The 25957-nt window shown below is 42.2% G+C and overlaps 6 protein-coding genes across 9 annotated transcripts in view; 2 read left to right on the top strand and 4 right to left on the bottom strand.

The window, feature by feature from the left end:
* Window positions 1–1003: 1003 nt before the first annotated feature.
* Hk (potassium voltage-gated channel subfamily A regulatory beta subunit hyperkinetic) lies at window positions 1004–5535 on the bottom strand. Of its 3 annotated transcripts, none has more exons than XM_076894784.1 (9): window positions 5252–5535; window positions 4124–4383; window positions 2653–2866; window positions 2338–2465; window positions 2018–2224; window positions 1806–1903; window positions 1616–1672; window positions 1329–1538; window positions 1004–1249 (listed from the first exon to the last, which is right to left on the bottom strand). In XM_076894784.1, exons 1-9 carry the CDS (start codon window positions 5374–5376, stop codon window positions 1148–1150), a joined length of 1401 nt encoding a protein of 466 aa, XP_076750899.1. In that variant the 5' UTR covers window positions 5377–5535; the 3' UTR covers window positions 1004–1147. The 3 variants fall into 3 exon arrangements, with proteins under 3 accessions (XP_076750899.1, XP_076750900.1, XP_076750901.1); XM_076894785.1 differs by having other exon boundaries at window positions 1329–1535; XM_076894786.1 differs by having other exon boundaries at window positions 4181–4383.
* A 3482-nt stretch (window positions 5536–9017) lies between these two features.
* On the bottom strand, window positions 9018–14619 carry Zyd (sodium/potassium/calcium exchanger zydeco). The gene is made up of 8 exons (XM_076894782.1): window positions 14478–14619; window positions 11090–11263; window positions 10842–11029; window positions 10379–10619; window positions 10182–10307; window positions 9891–10106; window positions 9713–9814; window positions 9018–9641 (listed from the first exon to the last, which is right to left on the bottom strand). The coding sequence occupies exons 1-8, from the start codon at window positions 14524–14526 to the stop codon at window positions 9298–9300; spliced, it is 1440 nt and encodes a 479-aa protein (XP_076750897.1). The 5' UTR covers window positions 14527–14619; the 3' UTR covers window positions 9018–9297.
* Window positions 14620–15385: 766 nt separating this feature from the next.
* On the top strand, window positions 15386–17929 carry LOC143423490 (sodium/potassium/calcium exchanger 3). Its single transcript, XM_076894867.1, has 9 exons — window positions 15386–15543; window positions 15669–15902; window positions 15982–16169; window positions 16252–16399; window positions 16486–16587; window positions 16657–16713; window positions 16805–17014; window positions 17096–17197; window positions 17385–17929. The coding sequence occupies exons 1-9, from the start codon at window positions 15396–15398 to the stop codon at window positions 17717–17719; spliced, it is 1524 nt and encodes a 507-aa protein (XP_076750982.1). The 5' UTR covers window positions 15386–15395; the 3' UTR covers window positions 17720–17929.
* Window positions 17930–18285: 356 nt separating this feature from the next.
* LOC143423448 (peptidyl-prolyl cis-trans isomerase) lies at window positions 18286–18854 on the bottom strand. Its single transcript, XM_076894808.1, has one exon. It carries the CDS (start codon window positions 18818–18820, stop codon window positions 18326–18328), a length of 495 nt encoding a protein of 164 aa, XP_076750923.1. The 5' UTR covers window positions 18821–18854; the 3' UTR covers window positions 18286–18325.
* Window positions 18855–19091: 237 nt separating this feature from the next.
* Window positions 19092–21418, top strand: LOC143423446 (cdc42 homolog). 2 transcript variants are annotated; one of them, XM_076894806.1, is made up of 5 exons: window positions 19092–19160; window positions 19917–20124; window positions 20285–20394; window positions 20481–20678; window positions 20755–21418. In XM_076894806.1, exons 2-5 carry the CDS (start codon window positions 19947–19949, stop codon window positions 20758–20760), a joined length of 492 nt encoding a protein of 163 aa, XP_076750921.1. In that variant the 5' UTR covers window positions 19092–19160; window positions 19917–19946; the 3' UTR covers window positions 20761–21418. The 2 variants fall into 2 exon arrangements, with proteins under 2 accessions (XP_076750921.1, XP_076750920.1); XM_076894805.1 differs by having other exon boundaries at window positions 20751–21418.
* Window positions 21419–22752: 1334 nt separating this feature from the next.
* LOC143424078 (uncharacterized) overlaps window positions 22753–25957 on the bottom strand; it is a 5333-nt gene continuing 2128 nt past the window's right edge. The window contains exon 3 of the mRNA XM_076895885.1: window positions 22753–25957. This exon is cut by the window's right edge and continues 452 nt beyond it. Coding sequence (XP_076752000.1) covers window positions 22766–25957 — 3192 coding nt within the window. The 3' untranslated portion in view covers window positions 22753–22765.

Here is a 25957-nt window from a genome sequence, read left to right as displayed (position 1 = left end):
CCCGCCTACGTCGCTTATCAATCCTATATAAGAACGTAGTTGCTCGGTGAGCTAGTTAGCTGGTAAAATGGCTAGTTAGCTGACTCGAGCTAGCTGTCCATCTTTGACAACGAACGGCATGGCAAGAGTTTGTTTTACCATCTAGGTATGCAAGTTGAATGAGAAAGTCACGACTGGATAAAGAGCAAAGAGGAGACGATGCGCTTCGCGTTCGAGTGTTTAAGAAGAGAACCATGATACATGAATTGCATCGTGGGAACATTAATACGCGTTTCACTGCCTTGAAAGGCAGTCTCGTGTTCGGCCATCGCTTCCCCTCAAACTTCTTTCCCCTGTGTCTACATCATATATGCGTGTGTGTGTGTGTGTTCTTCGTGGAACGATAAAACGGCACAACGTATCCATAGACGCTGAAATAAGTAGCTAGATGCAATAATAATACTATTTTACACAGTTGTAATAGAAAGACGTGATATATCTCGTGCTAACCAGTTTTGAGATGAACACCTGAAAAACGGTGAAAATCTGAATTGGGTCTCTTTCCTTCGGAACGAAAAGTTCATAAAAGAAAAGCAACTTTCATAAAGTTGAGACCGAAAATGATAATATTTTATGTAGTTGCGTTAAAGATGTGAAATTTGGGTATGGAATTTACCCGCGAACATCTGTCGTTGACTAATGAACGTAATCGCGATCGCGATCACGATCGCAATCGTAATCGCAATCGCAATCGCAATCGCAATCGCAATCGTAACAGGAATCGTAACCGTAGTGACCAACAACGAAAGTATTACCGTCGATTCGTTCACGCGTGTACGGATAAATAATACGCGGCGGACGAGACGCGCAAATGGCAATGTTCTCGATTGGGCTAGATTCCGGTTAGATCGATTTCGTTTACCTCGTGGGACGAGTTGAATGAACCGTGTCGATCGATCTGGTCGATCGACCGGAGCAAAGTCGAGCAAGTGCGCACAAAAAATGTAGGGGAACGCGCCGACGTGCTTTCTCATTGTATCTCGCAAAATGGTAGTTTGCCGGTTAGCTCTTTGGTCTGCTCTTGATCTTGGCTGTTGGCACCCTCGCTTTTCGGGCTACCTCCATCCTCTAGGGAGCCCCCACCACTTCCGTGGGGGCAAATTGATTGTCATCTGAGCGCCAGTGTCGAAATCATCGGCGGCCGCGACGGCTTGTTATCAAGAATCCTCTCGATTTCGTTCATTATGTTGGCGTTCAGTTTTGGTATTAGCTAAAGGCACGAAAGCTAGGTGAAGCGTTCAAAATAGAATTAAACTAGCCAATTAGCCAAGCTGAAAAGATTACGATACCTGTAAGCTTTGAAGACTCTCGTATAGCTGATCTATGTTCGACGCACCGAGGAGAAGGCACTGGACACTTTCGTTCTTTAAAGACCAGGCGATAGCCAACTGTCCGAAAGAGCAACCGAGTCGTTCGGCTAGCGCGCAAACGTCTCGTAGTTTGTCTGAATATTTTCGTGTTTCGTCGTCGCCCGATTTTTCTTTCCACCCGTATTCCTGCTGAAACAACATTACGTATACCTGCGCGTATAGATATAGCAGAAAATTTGTTGCGCTACTTTACGGTTACTACGTACTTCTTTGTATAGGGATTGCGTTTCGTCTTCTGTCCAACTGAACGATGAATATTTATTCTGAAATTGTAAACGTTGCGGCTGTTAGTCGGCGGTGATAAGAGTCGTCTTCCTACCTCCCGCCGCGTTGCCGTTGTGCGACATTACGATATCGCGAAATTGCCAATTCTTCTACAAAGAAATGTTCTGTTACCTTGTAGGAGGATCTCGATAAAAATGAGACTCCGTAGTCTTCTGGTTTCGAGGAAACCATACCGATCGTGACCGTGGACCACGCCATTAGACCAACACCTATGGTAAGCAGCGACAAAGTAAATTTTATTTCGCAAACGTACGCAACTAACGAATAGAACTCGCGAACAGCGTTGGTAACTGGATAGAGTGTGATCCGAGGATATTAATTACCGATTTTATTGTACAGTTCCGGCATGTAAAGCTCTGGTTTTTCCCTATAAAATAGATGATACTCGGCTTGTTCTACGATCGGTGTTACGCAGTTAAATTGTCGGCAGTTCGTGTAAGCTTCCATTATTTCAACGGGGGTCCAACGTGATGTCCCCCAGTACATTACCCACCCTTTGCTTATCACGTAGTTCATAGCACGTACTATTTCTAGAACGAAACGTTGATAGAAACGTGGTAGAAACTACACACCGAAATTATGATATATTACGTATACAATCGAAAGCATATAACGTGGTATTTATTGTAAACGGAGAACGTACCTTCCATAGGACACATTGGATCTACTTTATGAATCATCACAATGTCAATGTACGATAGTTGTAACCTGACTAAGGAGGCTTGCACCGATTCGATAATGTGTTTACGTGACAGTCCACGACCATCTGCCCTGCGATTAACTTTCATGAGTACCTGGATACACATTCGATTTGCGCATTATCGATCGCGCCGCGTTTGGCGATTTAACAACATGGAACTATTCAAGCGTTCGTTCGCATTTATTTACGTATATCGGATTGGGCGTTCTTTTTCGTATAAATGTTTTACTCGGCCATATGACCATGCGTGATACTCACTTGGTATTCCAATATATCTTGGTTGTAACAACGTAACTCGAACGATTCCAAGCACGACGTAATAAAATTCGGCCAAACTGTATTTCCGCTCTGTGACCGCTGTGAGCTTCGCTCAAGTCGAAAACGTTTATGCCACTGTCGTAGGCTAGCGCGACTACAGCTTCGGCTGTTTCCTCGTTACCGCAGCCGCCGATGCCAAAAGTAGTCCATGTACCTAGAACGCGTAGAACGAAAAATTTCATTAACTCGTTGCTACGCACCATGTCTGCTGCTTCATCGGCTAAACAATCGGATGGGAATTAATTAGTTTTCATCGATATCGATCGCGAACGGATGCTGGGCTTGTCCCTCTATCACCTACCGTTCTTATCGCCGACATATATGTTATATATATACTTGTGTACGGACCTTACCTATTAAATTTCTAGAGATAGAAAAACATTCGAAATTTTGTATGCTATCGGAGACGCCATAGCCTGCAAATGATTATTTTTCTGTAAGAATAGGAGTACCTTCAGGGACCTCGAGGTCATTCTTGCTATTCTTTTTTAACCAGTATGCACTGTACATTTCTTGCCGGCAGTGTTAGACGGCTTCAGCTACCTACAATGCAAGGTCATTCGATAAAATTCGTTAACGGAGGGAGCAAAGGAACGAGTCGCGAGCGACTGAGAGTGAGGGTTTTATGCGTTTATACAAACACATTAACGAAATATCCGCAATTCTTACGTCCGGGTGAAACGTTTTTGAATCTAGAAATTTCGTACTTTGAAAAAGCAACGAAAGAGTTAACGAAAGCGATCAAGATCAATCCTGAAATCAATCCACCGCAAAATATACGAGCATACTTACCTACAACAACGAATACATACGTAATCGTTAAACCTCTCTTGTTTCTTTCGTTTTAAACGCAACTATTTACCACCCGATAAATCTTTACCCACTTATGTCAATGCAGTATTACTGCAACTTGTTGCAAGTTCGTGGTGAAATTAAGCCTTTGGTGGCTTAATGGTTTGTATTGGTTTCTATACTTGACTTTGTAACAGCAACGACAACAAATAACAGCCATAATAGCAACAACAACGAATATGACCACTAAACACGCGTTGCAATGGCTTTTGTTTATTCGCTGCTCGATTAGAAATTGTTGTCTATCGTATAAAACGTGTTGGCTAATGTCGTGTAAGCGTGAGTTAAAAGCTTGCATGCCAACTCTGGTAGATATTTAAAGTTGCATCGATAAGTATAAGAACGATAGAACAGGTACAGATAGAAGTGGGAAGGAGAAAGGAAGAGAAATAGTTGCGTGTGTCGCAGACGAAAGTATAGAAAATATGCGGCAGACTACTGGCACAACTACTCGAAAAAGGATAGATATAAATAAAGCATACACTGAAGTAAAATAAAATGAATGGGTAACCGCGATTTTGTTCATTTCTATGAAAGTGGGGGAGAACATCCAGCGTACCTAATCCAACATTGGAAACACGTAGACCGCTTTTGCCCAAGTTGCGGTAGCGAATACCTGGCGAAGGGTGCTGCAAGCGTTGTGCTTGAGCGGCAATGCAGTTAGTCAGTAGCTGTTCCTTCGTTCCAGCGGTATTACTGCAGTGTACACCAGAGTCCACGCCACCGCCACCGCCGCCGCCACCGCCACCGCCACCGCCGCCGCCACCGCCGCCGTTGAATTCTTCCATGCAATCCAGACTCGCTATAGGTGCACGGCAGCTGCGCGTATAAAGTACACAGAGTATTAATAGGGCATGATCGATCGAAAGCTCGATACGACAACGTAAATATTTGCAACTAAACATTTGTGTCGTGTCATTTTGTGTCAAGTTTCGCTGTTTTAGGTCGAGAAAAAAGTCACAGCTTGGTCATTAAAAATCGATTCCCTAGCGCGAGTAATCGTTTAAAATGGAATCGTAAATTTTCCAATGCAATAATCGACGTTACTCGACCTTTGTTACAAATAAATTACATACATACATACACATAAACGCACTCGCGCGCGCGCGCGCGCGCGAACACACACACACACACACACACACACACACACATATATTAGAAAACCATTGATTTCGGAGATATTTCGTTTTCAATATTGAAAAGATGTTCTGGTACGGCTACTTACGCCTACTGTTTCTTAAATGACACGTGATATATTGTTCTACAACAAAGTGGCAGAGGGTAATGTGTATTCTGGTGGAGAGTTTCAGAGGGTAATCTGTAAATGATATAGGTGATAGTCAATATCAGTCGTAGAAAAAAATCGTACACATTGCAGTATTCGCGTACATATGCGGGTACACAGATGCGAAGCAACGAAAGGAGAGGAGAAACAAGCAACGTGATATTGTAAAAGATTAGGGGGTTCAGGGTCCCATGATGAGATAAATTGTAAATTATTTTCACCAAGGGATGATGGTATTTACGATTACGATTAAAATATTCAGGTTCCATGCTAGCTGGTGCGATAACAATTCTCTTGTCGCATCGCGAACGAGTTTCCGGACGTGTTCCGAACGTGAAATGATGAGAGGCACAGAGGGCATAAGAAAACAAACGGTACCTTACGGACGGACAGTTTACTTACCGATAAATTGTAGGCAGCGGATAGTAGTCATCGTCCTCCATGCTACTGTTCGTATTCGCATTGTTATTTGTATCATTTCCTGCCGTGGACGTATTACCGAGGTTGCACAACATTAAACGTGACATTGCTGTTGTGTATGTTCGGTGTATGTACAACAAAAACTGGAATGTCTTCTAAAAAAAGCGAAATTTCGAAACTACGCGATAGCGAAAGGATTCAGCTCGGATCAAATAAACAAAGTGAGAGCGAACCCAAGGGAAGTTATACCATCCATTTCCGTAGAGCGTGATTTTTTTTCTTTCCTCAATTCAACGTCTCTCTGTTCCTCGATGAATCGATTCAATTCACATTGTTTTATACACTTTCCGGTGATCGATCGATCGATCGACCGATATTATTTATATCGTAATTAGAAAATATTTATTTACGTTAGAGAGAATTAAATATATAACAACTGTAACAAGAGGATATGAAATGGAATACGTATATCGAATCTCCCTCGATTATCACTGGTATCACTGGATTCGCAACGCGAGACGATGCGATTCGACGAGTCGTCGGGTCGGTTCTTTCGGGTCACAGCATTTGATTTATGCAATTATTGCGCACGATATATGTACGTTGTATAGGCACTAGTTTTTTTTCATTTCAACGTAGGATTTAGGCACCAAACAGTCACGCGCACACGTACGCACACGCATACACATACACGTACACATTGGTAAGGGACATCAGGGTCGATTACGTGATATCGGGACGTTTTGTAGAACGTTCTTTAGCTGGTTCGATCACAACGTTCGAACATTATGAATGGAAATGTCTTTTCTTTTTTTTTCTTTTCTTTTCTGTACAAGTTACACGTAGGCGTCGTCGTCGTCGTCGTCGTCGTCGTCGTCGTCGTCGTCGTCGTCGTCGTCGTCGTCGTAGTCGTCGTAGTCGTGGTTACGTAAAAACGAACGGTAGTCGATATGAGTATCGATATGTGGTACGATTGTGCTGGCGGAATGAAGGCAGAGCGCGATAAGATTGTTAACTCCGAAACGATAGTAACAAACCGTGAGTCTCTGAAAAGCCACTTTTCGCGTACAATTCACTGGTCCAACTGGTAACTTGGTGAGTTGAATTGATATATAACATTAATTGGATAATAGGCTCCAGTGGTTCTTGTTTTGTTCATTGTTTCCGACCGATGTCTGTAACTTTGGTTTACGTTTACTAAATGGATTGAAATTTTAATCGCAGTTGTACTTGTTAATCGCGCAACGCAATTTTAAATCGATCTCCGCGTTCTCTACCACGTATAGGTGAAACAATCGGGGCGAATTATCTCGACACTATCCTCGTTTTCATTGCCGTTCGGTTTGAAATACATGACATTTCTCGCAGTGTACGGTACCGAAATTTACTCCATTAGAGAGAGAATAATCGATCTTGAGTCGTAGATTTGGTTCGATTTTGAGATTGATTCGGTGAAGAACAGCAAAGAGAGAAGAAACGTTGAGAAATGAAAAACACCGAAACGTGGAACGAAAAGATTGTGAAAATGTTCGAATCCTATTGTATAGTCGGCGAGTGTTATACCCCCTACGTGGTAAGCAACACTGCACAACTTGGACACACTGCGACTCCCTCCTTTTCGGCGCAAGCTAGGAGCGTGCGTGGCTGCGTTTGCGCTTCGTTCCTCTACGAGCATCTATGTACGTAGTTGTGGGTCGCGCGTGCGCATTCGACGCTCGCGTTCTCACCACCGACATCGCGCCGCTACCGTATCCCCTACTATCGTTCTTTCGTCAGGGGGTTGCGGTGGTTTTCAGAGCGCATGACGTTAGCTATGTCGCATTCAACGCATTCAGCGCATTCGCCGCATTTGCCGCATCGAGCCTCTCCTGGAATTGTTCGTTCATACCCGATGTCCGACGACCGTCTTACCGTTTAAATCCCGAATCGACTATTTTATTTTATTTACCATCTAATCTTTTCATAATTAATTTCCAACAAACGACCAACCCTCCTCTACTCTGCCTTCCCGTGTTCCCCGTTACAGGTTCTTCTCTCGAGACGAGAGGAAATTCGAACCAAATCTAATCCGTTGGATGATAGAAATCTTTCTAGAGTACTTTACATCGAGTATGATACATAATTACTGTTACTGCTGCTCCTGTTACCGCAATCTGCTACTGGTGCAACAGTATTGCTGTTGTTGTCGGCAACTGTATGCAAGGAATCTGCCGATAGATGGAAAATGTGACGGTAACAGTGTTCGCGACAGCGCCGCATTGCGGATCCAGCGTGGTGACGTGCAGCAGCTGACCCCTTCCTGAACCGTTTATTGTCGCCCACATTGTGGCGACCTAGCGACCTAATAGACGCTCGACCTACTGCCACCTGACACGGCACGGTGATCCATTCCTCGTTACTAGCCTTTTCCACCTTTCTTCGTATTATTAGTGTCGGCATTGTAAATCGCGGCATTCGTTGCATTCGCGTACGGGAAGACACTAGAGAGCGCGCGCGCGCGGCGTGCCTACTATTGTAGTTAGACGCGCGTTCTTTGCGAGAATCGTGAACGACATTCGGTTCGAGAACAGCTAGCCAGGGCTTATCCCCCCCCCCCCCCCTCCCCCCCGATCGAATCGTTTTCCACGCATTCGACGAACGATCGTTCGCTTTCTGAAATGTTACGAAGGTACCGACGTAAACCCGGTTGTTTAGAACTTTCGAACACCAGACTCGCTGACACAGCCACCAGTGGCCATTGTCGTATCGTTTTGCGTACTTACATGATGGGAAATCTGCAACTTGCTATCTGTTCCGACGTGTTTCTGTTCCTTGCTGAAACGAATCTGCGCCGCGTGACGCTCTTGTTCTCTTCTCGGATTCGCAGATCGACTCCTGCGTTGAAATCGTGCCAAAGGTCTCGAAAGCATTGATTAGAACTGCCAACACACGAATGCATTGCAACCTCGGAAACAGCCGAAACGTTGCATTTCGTTCGCCGTTTATACGGTTACTTGATCGTCATTTATGTCAACCCATCAACGGCGATCCGCTAGTTGTTACCGGGAGTTCATTTCGCAATTATTCGAATGGCGATAGACGGCATAGAACAGGAAGGGAATGGAATTGTAATTATTGGATTATTCTATTTTAATAACTTATTACAGTACTTTATTAAACACGTGTTAAGTTCTTAGATTATATACCTAAATATACAAATTAATTTCGGCGCGTAATTATCGAGATAATTTCTGCGTTTCACTCGTCCATTTCGATAATCAATTCTCGTGGTGCTCCGCAACAATAACCGATTATCGAAACGAATGTTTCTTCGATCTTTCGTGTACAATACGCGAAATGAAATGTCTGTAGAAGCCGGCAGTCTTTTCTACGCTATCGTTCCATCGGTCGTGTACCTACTTTCGCGCATAGTACTTTCTTCACGAAACGCGGTATATATTATTCTCTTTGTCTTTTTTACCTTTTTTAAGGTAAACGGTCTGCCCTTCTTTAGAATATAATCAACTTTTGTTTGCTAAAACAGTGTTTTTTGTTTTCTTTTTCTCTCTTATTTTTTTTCCTTTTTTTCTTTTGGTTTTTCTCAACGCTCGAAATTCGTTAAACGACGTTAACAATTGGAGACGTTTCGTTCGCGGTGAATGAAATAACGGGACGATAGCGTGAGAGAAAGAATAGGAGGGATGTAGATGAGAGAAACGATGAAACGCCGGCGCGTACCATGTACGACGGCGGTTTCGGCGGAGGCCGTGAGCCCGAGGGTTAAAGTGTATATATAATAATATGAGGGGATAGGAAGGAGAGCGTATGGACAGGGTGAAAGGTACAAGAGCCAAAGAAGAAGACAGCGCGGGTTGGCGGAGCCTCGGGGTGTGAATAATGGTTTGGTGTAATATAAAAATAGAAAAAAAAAGAAAAGAACAGCATTCTTCGGTCCACAATGTTGGTCGCAAGTTCGATAGAACGTACGAAGGATCGTCAGCTAAACACCGTATCGGATATCATTAAGCAACTCTACTTTCGATTTCGGATCACTTGACCGTCCTCTGACACGTGGGCAAATTTACCCTGAAGAATACGTTGAGTTCTATCAACGAGGCTAATATGAGGAACACCGCGTACATACATAAACATGCACGACCAACTTTTCTATCGAGTTGAAACTTGTTCGAAGCGAAAGCGATATAAAGTAACATCAACGTCGACAACAACGATATAGCGCTGTACTCGAGACCACCGGAATTAATACTGATGTAGTGTCTCCCGGGTTGCGTCGGTGAGAACGAAGATTTAATTAACCAAGGCAGACCGAGACATAACAATATGTCGAATGTATTCGAGCCTATCGAGTTGCTGATACCCATCGATCCGTGCCCTGAAAGTTGAAACCTATCGTTCGATCATACGGGCGAAGGCGTGTGGGTCGATTTGTGAAATGTACGTTACCTTGTTTCGCTACTATTACGCTCGACACAGCTTCCGGGACGCTGGTACCGGCGGCGAGGAAAGTGATGCCCATCACGGAGTCGGGTATTTTCAGAGTGTCACCTAGAAGAACGTGAACGTGACGTGGCTGAATTTGCCTGAACAAAGAATTTTGCGCGCGTCACAATGTCCAATTTACCGATTATGGTGATCATCCATGCGACAACGTAGCTCAACGATCCGATCCAGATGATACACATGAGAAACGTGATTGGGAACCAATTTTTGAATCGCGGTTTCTCGCAATCCGGTATCGTGCACATGAAAATCAAATGAATCGGCCAGGTCATGACCCAGGCCGTTTTTCTTATCCACCCGGCTCGTGCCGGCCAGACCAGTAATTCGTATTCGTAGTCTGTAGAGTAGAAAAAGAGTAGAAACACGGTGTATTTCTGCAACGTGTCGGGATTTCGGTTTCGCGGTTACTCACTGGGATCAGGATTCTCTTCTTGAGTCTTGGTCCCTCCATTTTGTAACGGTACGTCTATGTGCTCGGCTTGTTCACCGGTGGGTTGCACTTTGTCCGGTCTAGCCATGTGAATTTCCGTGCTGCCTTCTAAAAAGATACAGACATTTCTATGGGGAGTTCTAGTGGTAAGTGGAATTAGTTTAAAATAAAATCGTTACCTGTCACGTGCCGATGGTCGTCCGATAACGATTGATCAGCGTTATGCGCACGGAATCGCGTGCATCGCTGAAACGATTTGTCCCAATACATGACGGCGATGTATACGATGTACAGTAGCACTAGCGTTAACGCTTCGTACCATTCTACTCGCTCGTCGTGTATGATACATATCAGAATGGCAACTGTAACGCCATAGGCGAGACAATCTCTGCTAACCGGCCACCAATCCAGAGGAACTACCTGTACGTATCCGAGCAACCAGTACCAAATATCGTTGTTTCAATTGCATAATACATATTATATGTGTGTACATAGACGCGGTGCCCGATCGCTTCAAGTAAAATACACCATACGATACCGTATGTGTACATATACGGGATTATTTTACGGGAATCATTTAGGTAACGAAGCACCAATTAGGAAATCCAGCGCGCAAAGACTATTCGGATCGAGGCAACTTACCATTCCGGCACCGATACCACAGCAAGCTGGTACCGCGAGAATATTGAATACAGCCGAGCCTACTATTGTGCCGACGCCGATGTCACCTTCGGTGATAAACGTGCCGATCGCGTTTACGAACAATTCCGGCGCCGAAGTTGCCGCAGCCATAAAGGTAGCGCCCGCTACGTCCTTGGACATCGAAAGCGCTGAAATCGAAACCATTCTGGAGGGAATTCTTTCCGGTTGAGAGAGACATTATTTCTTACCGTGACATATCTTCTCGACGGCGGGAACAAAAAATTTGTCGCACACTACCGCTAGTGCGATAAACAGGTAAAGCGAAACGATCACGTGTACCACGACACCTCCGCCCTGCCTCTGTTTCTCGTCGAAAAGATCGTGCGGGAAATCTTCTATCGCTGCGGGTGTACAATTTGGACCTGAAATAAATGTGATAAAGATCTTAGTCTACTGTAGTAATTAGTAATAATCGTCGACTTCCGAATTTCAAGTTCTACGTATACAGGATTTTGGGCCCAAATCCCCGAGCAGTTACATAAGTTTCTCGACGACCTTGCACGATTGGTGTAACACAGTTGGTTTACAAACGTCACGAATACACGCTCCATTTGGTGATTACGAATCAGGATAATTGGCTGCGTTCGCTCTGTGACAGTTACAGTGATCACAAATACCCTATAATCAGTTCACTGAACTTTCCACCTCGAATCTCTTTCTTTCTTTCTTTGTCAAATTTCTCACTCTCACTCTAAAGATTAGCGATGGCCATGACATGGCAACAGCGATGATAACTACTGAATATGCTGTTTAATAATTATAGATAATTGACATGGGCAAGTGCTATGCCCGCCAACGTAAATTGTTACATTATTCTATTCAGAATGTACGCGGACTATAAGAGCGCTACTGCCGCGCTTTCACTTGAATTTTTCACTTGCTCAGCTTTTAAAATTGCATTAAAAATTTTATGTATTACTCGCTAGCTAAATCATTCCCAGGATACTTTTTAATACGATTAGAATTTCCGCAACGGTAACGCATCCATAGATAACCAATCTCGAACAAATGATTACTTGTTGGATGGTTTTTATTCGTCGAACAACAGATACTGATAACTGTTGATTTAGGCAGTGCGTGTACGTGATTCAATTTCCTATTTCTTATATACGGTTATAGATACATATATGTATAGAATACTGTAACGTTTTTATAAGAATGACAGGTTCGCATTCGCACGCATTCTTCCTCTGGTTATTCTAGCATCGAACGCATAATCGAAATAAAAGTGTAACGAGATGAAGAGTAGAGATAAAAAAAAAAATTGTAAGGAAAAGTGAAAACGTTCTCCTTTCACGGATCTGCCGTTTATCCTTTCCGATGTATGCATGTACGCCTAGATTTTCGTTGTTCGATCGTAGAGGCATATTATCCCATGGCGGTGGACATACGCGGGTCAGAGAGGCAAATCCTTTAAAACTTGGACGCAACATCTTCGTTTACTCGGTTTCGTTCTTAGTTAATTAGATGTTGGTAATTCGTCTCCTATGGTTTCTTAGAGCCGACGTAATGAAGCAAACGGTGCTCGTATTGGTGTCTTGTACAGGTTACACAGCTGTGCAGTTGATGTGACTTCCTACCGATTAAGCAACCTAAAGAAGTTAAATTGCTCTCATTCAAGTTGGCAGAGGAGATGCCATTCATGTCTAATGTACGTCGTATAAACTAGATATAACGTGGCTCGAGCGTTCGGTGCCGAACGGTTTCATCTCGTTCGAAACAAACCATCACTATCGGCTCGGCCGTTCATTATTAAATTATCAATTGTCGATTAGCTTGGAATCATCCGAGAATCCTTTTCCGAAAACTGTTTGCAACAAGTTTCTGCAGCAGCTGGTTGTGTGATTTTATCTTTGGGAAAAAGAGCTATCGTGTACTACGGTGCATTGTACAGAATTTATAATTCATTTATCTGGTTAGCTCTTCTCGTTAACCATTAGCTGTTAAACGTTGTATGTGTGCTTTTTATGTACAATTTGAAAAAATGACAGATTTTATCGCGCGATTTGCACAAGCGGGAAATGCGAGCGGGGTTGCAAGCTAATGGCTCTTGTTGTGTACAAAATTCCTTTTCACAATGTTACCAGTCTCGTGACTTTTTAAAATTATAAACTCTCCGCTATCATTCATCTTTTCGTTCCATTTCGCCGCGTTATCACGTGTGAAATCGGTTAATTAAACAGATACGTTGTAACTCTTTTTTTTTTCCTTTTTTTATAATCCTACGTAAGAACTACGTTTCCAATCCTTGTCACGACCGCGGCAGTTGACGAATTTAAACAAAACAGCACTCTATGCTCCAAAGTGTAACAAGGCATGCAAATGCATTTTATCTATCCTATATATAACAATAATAATAATAATAATAATAATAATAATAATAATAATAATATTAATGATAATAGTAATAATAATAATGCGAGATGCGAGATGGAAGCGTAATAAAGATAGGCAAAGAAAATGCATATACGAGAAGGTAATAGGGCAGGTAACATAGAGGTCGGAGAGAAGAGCAAGAGGTCAGCGAGCGATTGAGTAAGCAAGAGCGAGAAAAAAATAGCCAGAGAGAGAGAGAGAGAAGATTCAATTTGTTGACCGATCAAATTGCTCTGAAAATTTTTAAGTAACGCGTGCGCTGTAATAGGCGGCCATAAGTTTCTGTCCTCGTAATAAAGATCACGGAACTCTTACAAATCGTCCTGTGGAAATTAATTCGATAAAACACTGATCCGGGCGCGGAGCTTTTCGATTAAAAATATTTCGTCCGTATCGCTCCATAATAATAATAATAATAACAATAATAATAATAATAATAATAATAATAATAATAATAATAATAATAATAATATTCATCATCATCATCATCAAGCCTTAAAACACAAGTATCGTTGCGCGACATGCAACACCACACGACACACGCGTAAACATAATTTGAATCGATGACTCAACTGGTGTGCACAATTTTTTCAAAAATTCTCCATCTTTGATTCGTTCGATTTCTCTTATTTATGCTTCCATTCCTCGTGCTCCTATCATTTGATCTGTCTCATTTTCCACCCCATCCTGATTCTTGCTTCGTTTCATCCTCCACTCTCCTTCATTGTATTCTCTTCTTAGTTTCATAGACTTGTTATATTCTTCTACTCTTTGATCTGTTGCCATTGCTGTTGCAGTAGCAGTTGTTTCATTTGCTGTTATTGTTGTTGAAGTTGCAGTTGCAGTTGTAGTTACAGTTGTTGTTGTTGCTGTTGTTGTTGTTGTTGTTGTTGTTGTTGTTGTTGTTGTTGTTGTTGCTGGTGCTGGTGCTAATGCTTATGCTAGTCACCCTGCTATTCCTCCTCCTCCTTCTCTTTCACCACCTTCCTCCTCCTCGACTTCCTCCACCTCCTCCTGCTCCTTCTCTTCCTACGTCTCCTCCTCCTTATTCGATACTTTAATTTCCATTCTTATAACATTCTCTCCTTCTATCTTTCACCGTAATCGAAACACACCCCTTCTCTCTCTCCCCGCTTTTGAAGTTGTTCTACCGTGAAAAGCATCGATTTCTGCTAATATTCGAAATATATTTGAACGAACCTCCTCCTAAGTCAGACGTATCCATGTTGTCAATCCCGTTGTCACACATATACTACATTAACAACTACTCCGAAGTCCGGCAGCGTTTGTTGGAATCGCCCCTCCCTCTAACTCTTCTCTTCTCAACTCTCGCGCATCGCGCCCGCTGAATCGTGGCCGCGGTCAAAATGCGAAATCGTCATCGCGCTAATCGCCGTTATGGCTCCCTTGAAAATTGAACGCCGTACCGTACCTACACCTCTGTTTTCACCCGCTTTGCCTCGCTTATTCCTCGTAAATCAGTTTTTCGATCTGTCTCTTTCCACGTTTTCATTATTTTTTCATCCATCGTCGATTGTTAAGCTAGCGTTGTGAAAAAGTAACGCGCGCTCGGTGGTGCGCGCGCGCCCGCACAGATAAAAGAAATTGCTGGTAGTTTTAAGTAAGAACGAAGGTGGTCCGAGGGAAAAGATAAAGAAAAAAGTGCCAACTAAATGTACGTACAGAAATCATACACATACGTATATGTACATATACATATAAAATATAAATGGACTTAATAGAAAAAGCAGAGAGAGTGGGCCGCGTGTTAAATTTGTAGCATAAGACCGCCGAATGTTGTTCCCATCGATTACCGGTTAGATATTTAATTAGTTCTGTTCTCTGAATAGCACAGGAACACTCCTGCTGTTGGATTATCAGTAAAGGGATGTCTTGATTCGCTTTGTGTACTATCTTATCTGTGTAATGTTAAAGCCGATAATGCTCGTAAACGAAAAACATCGATGCGGTACTTACTACTGTTCGACTTGGCGAATCAAAATTAGTATTTATCGTATGAAACGGCAAGTCGCATCGTTGACTCGACTGCTGGAAAACTTTTGTTTCGACGCTTAATTAAGAGATATTGAGATCTTATATAAATATTCGAGATTAGAGATGGCAGAGAGAAGACACAGACGAACGATAGGCTACAAGATACTCTGCATGATTTTTGTTCCAACGATATATTTAATTACCGTAAATACGTTAGCGATTACGTTTGTTCCAAATAACACGGCAAGTGCGATTAATCCTATGGATACGCGTAAGTTCTCCCTTTCACGTAAAGGATATACGAATATAGAAATCACTATATAGTGGTCGTTGTTATTATATGTATATATATATATATAATATAAATGGAATAAATGTAATTTTTGTTCTCGCAAGGACATCGGAAACTGTTACAAATTGGATCTATTACCAGTGAACCGAAAGCACCTGGAACATACGACAACTGTACACCTCCGACGATCAACGAATTTCCGTCCGATGGCCTTACGCGACAGCAAAGGCAGTCGGGACTCGTGGCTGTACATTTCGTTCTAGCGATTTACATGTTCCTGTTACTCGCTATCGTTTGCGATGACTTTTTTGTGCCATCGATTAAAAAAATTTGCCACGGTACGTGGCAACATTTTACTGTCTTGATATTCTATATTGAAATATAAATATAATATATTATATAATTGGGGATTTTCAGTGATCAACATGACGGAGGATGTCGCGGGTGCGACAATTATGGCAGCGGCTAGCTCCAGCCCGGAACTGTTCATCAATATCGTAGGAACTTTTGTCACGGAAGGAGATCTGGGCGTCGGTACGATCGTTGGCTCCGCGGTTTTCAATATATTAGCTGTACCAGCTTGTTGCGGATTATTCGCTAACCAGGTAGTAGTAAATGCAATTAGTAGTAGAAGGTGTTTATTTGAAAAGAAAACGATATCAGAGAGAACGGGGGATTTCTTTACAGGTACTGAACCTCGAAAGGTGGCCCGTAACTCGAGACACTGTCGCGTACGCGATCACAGTGCTTCTGTTAATTTTAACCTTGCGGGACGGTCGCATCGAGTGGTACGAAGCATTGATTCTTGTTCTCTCGTACGTTTTATACATTTTGGGTACGTCTATGGAACCGAATCCGAGTGAAACTTGTCGTCTGTCGCGTTTAATATACTCTTAATGTAACAAAGAAATGTCTTTTTAGCAATGTGCTTCGATCGAAGTATACACCGATGCTTGAAGAGCGCGCTAGGCACAAGGGATAAGTACAAAAATCTGTCCGAACAGAGCCCCCTGATTTCAAACGGTATTTATTTTTTTGTCGCATGCATATTAAATTAAATTGTCGGTGCAAGAATGGAATCGTTTGTTTCAGACGCGTGTAAGAGTACGGATTTGAATTTGATGGAATCGTGTGAGGAGGATGAAGCGCGTAAGTGACGTCGAAAAACGGTAAAGGGCACGGCTCCCTTTCTTCGGACTTGTTCCTCTTTAGATAAACAAAATGTGCATTTTATTTCCAGTTGATATCGTAAACATGACGAATTGGCCGAATTCGGTATGCGAACGGGTTTGGTGGTTGCTCACATGGCCGATCAATTTTGTGCTTCTCATCACGATTCCCGACTGTAGAAGAAACACTATGAAATCTTGGTATCCCCTTACTTTCATCATGTGCATTATGTGGATAGCAATTACTTCGTACATAGTCGGATGGGTTATCACTGTGATCGGTACGCGTACTTTTCTTCTTCTTGTTGATTGCGTTCGAATACCGTGAAACCGTTATTGTTCGACCGATTGGTATTTTTCAGGCGATACATTCAGGATTCCCGACTCCATAATGGGATTGACATTCCTCGCAGCAGGAATGAGCGTACCGGAGGCTGTATCGAGTGTAATCGTTGCGAATCAAGGTAATTATCGTCTTTTTAGCCATTAACATTTCAACGAAACTATTCCGGTCGAAGAATCGATCGTAAAGAATCCAAGATAATACTATCGCCGAATTACTTACACGTACGTTATTCTATGTATATTCGTAACTGATAGGTTAATCTAATAATATCATACCATGATCTACGATAATTTTCATATTTTCAGGTCACGGAGCGATGGGCATAAGTAATTCGATCGGTTCAAACGTGTTCGACGTATTACTTTGTCTTGGATTACCTTGGCTGTTAAAAGCAGCATTCTTTCCAACGATACCCAACAACCATTACGTAACGATCAATTCCCAGGGATTGGTTTACAGTTCGATATCGTTATTTTCTACTCTTACTGTGCTTTATTTGTCTCTGTTAGTTTGCAAATTTAAATTGACCAGATCCGTTGGAATAGCTTGTCTAATAATGTATGTAATTTTCTTGGTATTCGCTTCCATTCTCGAGCTCAATATGTTCTTCGTGGTTAATTTGCCGATGTGCGTTGACTGATGTCGACCAATGGCGGCCTATTTTCTTCTTGCGACTTCCTTCTCGAATGAGAACGATATCCGAAGCGTTCCTGTATCGTTCGAACGCCGATCTAACACCGATCGATAACCGATGAACATGTTGCGTGCTCATAAATAATTCGACTCTTAAATAATTGATAAGATTCTATTCAACGTACGACGATGCAAGTGTATGCACACGTGTGTGTCGGTGCACGCTATGCCATGTATATATGTATGTATGTATGTATGTATGTATGTATATTTGTTTATTTGTTTGTTTGTCTGTTTATTCGCAGACAGATATTTTATGTCTACTTTTAAACTATTTGCGAATCTAAACTATTTGGCAATATACGATTGCCTCTATTTAGGACGTACCTTGTTCAATGTATCTATCTGCGTACAATATATCCAAGAAATATAGTCAAATTCTGCTTGGACGGAAACAGAGTTTAACTAGAACATTATAAACAGAGAGTCGTTTAATAAACGGCTGATGTATTTTCCTTGTACATTATCGGTACATTATAAATATAGATGGGAAAATGTAATTAAGGAAATATATAAACTGTACGTTAGAAACAAACAGTCGGATTAAACTGGTTCAAAGTTGGCCGCAATTGGTAATTATAATCTTTTGATGCGTTTTCCCACTCTGAGAGCCGTAGCTTTCAATCTTTTTTACCACGCCCATACCGTCGACCACAGAACCGAAAACTACGTGTTTGTTATCCAACCAAGCGGTTTTTATGGTGGTTAAGAAAAACTGGGACCCATTGGTATTAGGGCCGGAATTAGCCATGGATAATATTCCTGGTCCGGTGTGTTTCAATTCAAAATTTTCATCTTCAAATTTCTCGCCATAAATCGATTTTCCTCCTGTACCATTATGATTAGTGAAATCACCACCTTGGCACATAAACTTTGGAATAACTCGATGAAAGGTACTTCCTTTATAACCAAAACCTTTTTCCCCTGTACAAAGTGCGCGAAAATTTTCTGCCGTTCTCGGCACTACATCTGCTCGCAATTCCATCACTATACGACCTAACGGTTTATCATCAGCGGCTACATCGAAATACACCTTTGGTAAACCCATCGTAACGTTCGTTAAAAGTAACTGTGAACGGACGTCTCGCAGCACCGTTGTAAGCAAGTGGATCAAGTTGACGACGATTAGGTACTCGACTAGACGTGCTCGACAACGACCTCTGTTAACTGTTAAACAAATTACGGCCGAGAACGGGCCGTATTTGCCAATTAGAAATGACAGCACTGGATCGAAGCAATTTCCAATTGGGCGATTCGAAGCAGCCTGCAGAAGAAAGCGTTGTAGATGGCGGTTCTATGCTGCATCCACGAATTGGCGAGTCGTCAACCTTCTATACTTGTTTGAAAAATTTGTGACAGTAAAGCGTGTTGTCGACGCCCAGTTACTTGTGAGTGTTTCTTAAGTTAAATTTTGTACATTTCGTTCATCGATGAGACCTTTTCTATCCTATCGCGGGTCAAAACCATGAAGGATACTACCGGATACATTTATTCGTCTAGTCGTATCATATTCTTTCGCAAGAGAAGCCAATGTAATTGGTGAAACAGAAAAAATGGCGATCTGAAAAAACAATTATTTTACACCAGATCTATATACCTACCTATGCAATTGAATGGACTCGTTTGCGAATCGGCGACGGCGTATATAACGCACACGCACGCACGCATTTTATATATATATATATATATATATATCTATATATATATATATATACATATATATATAGATATGTGTGTGAGGGTGCGTGTGTGCGCGCGCGCGTGCGTGTGTATACGTATACATATATACATATATACATATATATATTTTTCCTTTCTTGTTTTTTTCTCTCTTTGAATACTTTGCTCGCGGTGATAAAATAGTTGAATTTCGAACGTATCGGTGGTTTTACTTTGACCAGATAAAGGTACACGTGTACGACGACGAAACGTTACGGAACGTAATTGAACGTGACGGGAATGTAATGGGACACGACGAGAAACGAGAGAATTCAACGAGACTGGACTGAGACTGAACAAAGACGGACGATTGTGAAACCGAACGAGAAGACTGTTTAAAAGTTATCGTTAAAGCGTAAGAAAGGTTTCCTGTGTATTGGATTATAGTCTGTCTGTAGTAATATATTATTCTCTCTCCTCCGCAGAACTGTTCTACGTCTAGAAAGAAGGGAAAAATGCAGACAATTAAATGTGTTGTAGTTGGGGACGGCGCAGTAGGTAAAACTTGTCTGTTGATATCATATACAACCAATAAGTTTCCGTCTGAATATGTTCCAACAGTATTTGACAATTACGCTGTAACTGTTATGATCGGCGGGGAACCGTATACATTAGGGTTGTTCGATACAGCAGGTAATTGTCAATCCCTTCTGTAAGTTTTGTTAAAGTACACCAAACATTTTTTTCACACGAATCTAGAAGAAAACTCGACCGATTCATTTGTTAAGCGTTTGAAATCTGATCGCTGGTCGTTCTGGTTACCATTAGTTAAGCATTAATCGTTTATTCAAAGGTCAGGAAGATTACGACCGGCTACGTCCATTGAGTTATCCTCAAACCGATGTGTTTCTCGTTTGCTTTTCGGTTGTGTCGCCGTCCTCTTTTGAAAACGTGAAAGAGAAGGTATGCCGATAGATTTCACGTATCCATCGTGCAATTCCATTAATGGACGAGACTATTGTTTGCATAAATTAGAAATTTCTTATCAGTGGGTTCCAGAAATAACTCATCATTGTCAAAAGACCCCGTTCTTATTGGTTGGTACGCAAATCGATTTAAGAGACGACGCAGCTACTATCGAGAAACTTGCAAAGAACAAACAAAAGCCTATATCGGCGGAGCAAGGTGAGAAACTTGCCAAGGAATTGAAGGCGGTCAAGTATGTGGAATGCAGCGCTCTTACACAGGTATGTCTCTGGTTGGAGGAAAATTTTCCAGGCATTTCCATTAATTGGCACATTGTATCGTTGGTCTTTTAGAAAGGCTTAAAAAATGTATTCGACGAAGCAATTTTAGCAGCGTTAGAGCCACCGGAACCAGTCAGAAGAAGACGATGTATCGTATTGTAGAGCGCAACTAACACCTTCTAATAAAATTAATTAGCGCTGTCCGAACGATGACTGTGCGAGTTCACCGCGTGTGCGAGTACAGCGCGTACGAGAATATTTTCGACTAATGATCGTTCCGATACCTTTGATTATCGATACGATCCATCTTTCGTTTCCGACTTGCTCGATCTACGCTCGACTCGAATGAAAAAATTCCTAAAGAAAAGAGTGGGAAACAAGCATTTTGTGTATGTACAAAAAAACAGTCTAGTGTACATGTCTACGTGTACACCGCGTGTTTACGTGTATGTATGTACGTATTCATATACATATATGTACACGTGTGTACCCTTTCGTCGACCGGTTTTATCGATGAAAGATAATTGATGAGTGGTTTTTGCTTAAACCGATTCACTGCAGCATCGGTACCTTTTGACGATCACACGGTGAAAATTGTGTAATCATCTATCACGACAATGAACATCTACGTGAATTTCGTATCAAAAATAGCTGTACAACATTCTTCTATTTAATATGTAAGACGTTTTTATTGACAAAATTAGTAGTGTGAATTTTTTAATAAATCAGTTTAAAAAAGATATTTAGTTAGTTTTACTATTGAAAGCATACTTTTCATAGTTTGTTGAAACTGGAATTATATTTTTAGATAGATAAGTAATAGAGAAATGAGTAAACATTCGATGAGTGATTAAAGCTTTATTTACATATACTTGTTCACGACGATATTATGGAATAATTACGTAAACTATATTACATGTAAAACCTGCTCAGAAATTTGGCCGTTCGCCATAAAAGTTTGGTTTCTAACTTTGGATTAAAACTGGTAATAACATTCGAATCCGAATGTTATTTTTTACATTCTACGCTCTAACATAATAATACTTTATTCCTAATATTAGGTCGCGCTTTCATCGTAAATATTCCTAAGACGATGCGCATATCCAAATTCATCCTCGACGAAATGTTTCATGTATTTTTTATGAGATAAGATGTATTATTTCGTTTCGTAATCCGTGTATCAGTAAGGAAAAGGCTTTTCCGTTTCTGATAACAAATTTTGTGTGTGTGTGTGTGTGTGTGTGTGTGTGTGTGTGAATCAATGTCAATCAATTTCGTGTTGAAAATGAAGATAGGTAATTTTCAGTGAAGTAATTTTCAGTCAGCTTCGCCAAAAATACAGCGTACACATATGTAAATACTGTCGAGAACTGTTGCGCTTTACAAAGTAAAGAAGGATGTTTGAACACTTTTTCTCGTGTATAATTTTTCCGCATCATAGTAAAAAGAATCGAGAGTACCATATGTGTACGTGTAAATAAAGATCTCTGCTATTATCCTCTCTCGTAAACGTGAAACGAATACGGTAAACAGGAGAGACGATAAGAAATATTAGTTCGAATCGAATCTTTCCAGTTTACTTAATGGCCTCTCGCCCCTTCTTCCCTCGTTTTACAAAATTTCTGGTTCATTTATCAATTCCACAGCAGAAGTTGAATTCGTTCTATCGAAAATAATTATCATTAATTAGATGTAAAAATTATGCATATCCATAAACGTAGAAAACGTTATTAACTTTGGCTTACATTTGTTGACATAGGTATATGTATATGTACCATTCATATATTCTACGATATATCCCTGTACGTATTTTATCTTCCTCTAGCCGTGACTAGAATCGATTACATATGTAAAATTACATACGTAAACAACCTTGCCGTGCATCATGGGACAAAACATTGTTTGTTTCTCGAGAGTATACGAATCCCGAGTTATTTGTCCATAAGAGTCGCATTCGCTTCAATTGAGAGGGAGAGAGAGAGAGAGAGAGAGAAAGAGGGAGCATCGAACAAGTGTACATATACACCATACAAGATCTCACTTGTTCTCGGAACGTATGCGTAGCGTATTTTTACGATACTCAAATTTTACACGTTCATGGCATAGTATATCGAATTTTGCGTATGAGTCGGTAATGTTTGGATATTGCTAGAATTATGCGTTACATAAGGATTCGTCGCGAGTAAAATACCGGTTTGCGAAACATGAGAGGGTGCACTCGCCGCACCTTCTGGTATTCCTCGTTCGGTAGTCATTATCTGTTGTTGTTGTTGTTGTTGTTGTTGTTGTTGTTGTTGTTGTTGCTGCTGCTGCTGTTGCTGTTGCTGCTGTAACTTGGAAGGTGAACACGGAATTTGCAAAGAAGATGATGACGAACAAGAAGATGAAGAGGAAGAGGAAGACGAAGAAGAGAAGGAACAAGACGAGGAGGTGGAGAAAGAAGAGGAGGAAGAAGAAGAAGAAGAAGAAGAAGAAGAGGAAGAGGAAGAGGAGGAGGACGAAGCCGCCGCCGCCGCCGATGACAATGTAGAAGGCAAAACGCGGCAAGTCGAGGAAGAGTAAACGGTTGTAGTGGACGGTGTAGAGATGACGGTATTGTTGGATAGAGACTGAAGAGGCGGTGCGAGATCAACGGTAGTAGTAGAGTCGGAAGAAATGTGACTCGGTTGAACAAAGTTGGAGGTTTGTTGAGGCAGAGAGGAAAAGGTGGACGCTAAAGAGTAAGTTGGTTGAGACGATGGAAAGGAAACGGACGTGGAATTGGAAGGAATCGAAATAGAAGTAGACGAAGACAAAATGGTTTGAGCTGCTTGTAATTCAGAGGAAGGCGTGAGAACCGTACGTCCTAAATGTAGTTGGTAGAATCGATAAGAGCCTTCGGTGGTTGCCATTTCGCTACCAGAGAACGAGGCGCATCTCGATGGTGCTATGACAGTGTAAGAGGACGATGAGGAAGAGGTTATAGCGGATATCGTGGATGGTAAGCGATAAAAGGTAGGTTGACGATGATGCCGATGGTGCGGATGATGTTGGTGCTGGGCATGATGATGAAACTGTAGTTGCGAGTGATCGGTCGTATGAGGGCCCGAAGAGAAAGTAACGCCAGAAATTCGGAAATCATCCGGTTGCTGATGATGGTGCAGATGAAGATGCAGGGTCGGCTGTTGATTTGGTTGTAACGCGATCGGATTCGGTGTCGACGGGGAATCGGAGGGTAAAGAGTGAGTAGTAAGCGGACAGGTTGGAATTACCGGCGGGGACGCGTGGACGTCGTTTTGAACAAAGTTCGATATCGGGGACATTGAACGGTTCCCAGTTGAATGGTAATACCTGAATTGTTGTTGAAACGGTTGCGATTGCGGTTGAATTTGTTGCAATCGATGCTCGTTCTTGTTAGACCGAGGATAAGGATATCTCTCGACGTGATTCGCGTAACTGGGGGAAGGGTGGGATGGGAGAATACGTTGGATGTTCTGATAAGTCGGATCGGATAGGCCGTTGTACGGAACGAAGTACATGGTTCGGTAACATTTGCCGTTCGCAGGAAGTCCGGTATAAACGGTGGTGGGCGCTACGTTACACCGATAATTCGAAGGTGTAATTCCGATCGGTTCCTCCCTTCGTCGAGATAGATTTACAGAGAGACCGTTCACGTAGGGACCCCTGCCATCGATTTCCTCGGTTCCACGCGCGGTTCGCGCATTCAATTGATGATCGTGCGAGTACTGCTGACCGTTTCTTGGGTCTTGATAAAAAGATCGTAACGTGGCCGTCGTATCGTTCGCCGGTGAACGAGAGTGTTGCCGGGCGAACGCGTTCTTCATGTACGACGATTCACGTTCCAACGGGTTATCAGGAACAACGTTCGTATTCTCAACGATCGTCTGATAGATGTCGTCAATCTGCTTTTGCATCGTATTTATTCGGTTGATGGTATTCGCATCTTGCTCGTAAGGGGCCGAGGTACCGACGACGGGCAACGAGTTTGACACGGAATCGTCGACCGTTCCGCCGTCGTAGAACGCGATTCGACTGTCGACTTTAACGCAGTTATTCTCGCAGGAATAAGTCGCCGGTAACGAGGAGGAGAGTATGCTCGTGTTATCGTTGTCCAGAATCTGTCGCGGTTTAATACCGGTTACGGATGGTCTACGATTAAATCCGTAATCGTTCAATTCATCGTCGTCGTTCTCGTAATTTCCACTGTCAGTTTTTTCGTTACCGTTACCGTTACCGTTGCCCAGCCGAGGTTGATTCCCGTTATTTTCACGCTCCCGATTGATGTTGGTACCATTAATAATTACCGTATTATACTGATTTTCGATCTCGTTGTAACGTCGTTTAAGCCTCTCTGTTCTGAATTTGTCCTGTTCTACGAATGCTAACAATTCATCGGTTGTACTGTCTCCTATATCGGGTCTGTTGTTGGTAGTTGTCGGCGTGCATTTAGTAACATCTGGCGGAGCTACGTAACCACGTTGATCGTTCTCGAGAATAGCTGCTTCGATATGTTCCAGATCGTAAGGTGAAAGCATATCGTAGGTTGGCATCGTTGAACCGTGATTTTCGTTTTCTATTATTCTGGAATGATGTCTATGGTAATCTTCTCGAGTATCGGTGTTATTTACAGTTACACAGGACAACGGGGCCAGACTGGCTAAGAATTGTCTACGCGTGTCAGAATAATTCGAATTTTTCGATTGTTGGTTATCTTTAACGGTAGTGGGATTTTTTCCGTTGTTCAGGTTGTTGAGGTTGCCGAGATCGGGAAAGTTTGAATGTGTACTTTTTCTGTGTACGAACAAATCCGTCAATTTCTTGTACGTCGAGTGACTCTGCGCGTTATCTAAAACCGTGCTACCACCGGCCGATATTGTTGGATTTCGCTTCGTATAATCAGAGGAAGGAGTAACAACAGTCGAAGTGGTCGTGCTCGTCGCATTCGTGGTCGCAACTTCACCGGACGGCAATGCATCGAGTTTCGTAGCGACGGTTGCGATAGGTATCGTCGCGATCGTCGCTGCAATTTTATCGGCGTTGATGGTCGTGTCGCGAAGAAACGTTTTCACGGCTGACAATCTATCCTCTTCTCGTTCCGAGGACGGATCACTTTTCACGGAATTTTGAGATACGTTATCCTCTTCTTGGTCCTCGACGCAAGTCAATTGACGTATTCGTTCTTCGAGGGACAAATTACTCGATGGCAGGCCTTTCTTTTTCGTACTCGGACGGTACCTCGACTTGTCGAGGAGACTCCTTCGAAGCGCGTTCCTCTCGAT

Source organism: Xylocopa sonorina, chromosome 5 (assembly GCF_050948175.1).
Source record: "Xylocopa sonorina isolate GNS202 chromosome 5, iyXylSono1_principal, whole genome shotgun sequence".
Lineage (NCBI taxonomy): Eukaryota > Metazoa > Arthropoda > Insecta > Hymenoptera > Apidae > Xylocopa > Xylocopa sonorina.
This window is presented reverse-complemented; position numbering and strand designations above follow the sequence as displayed.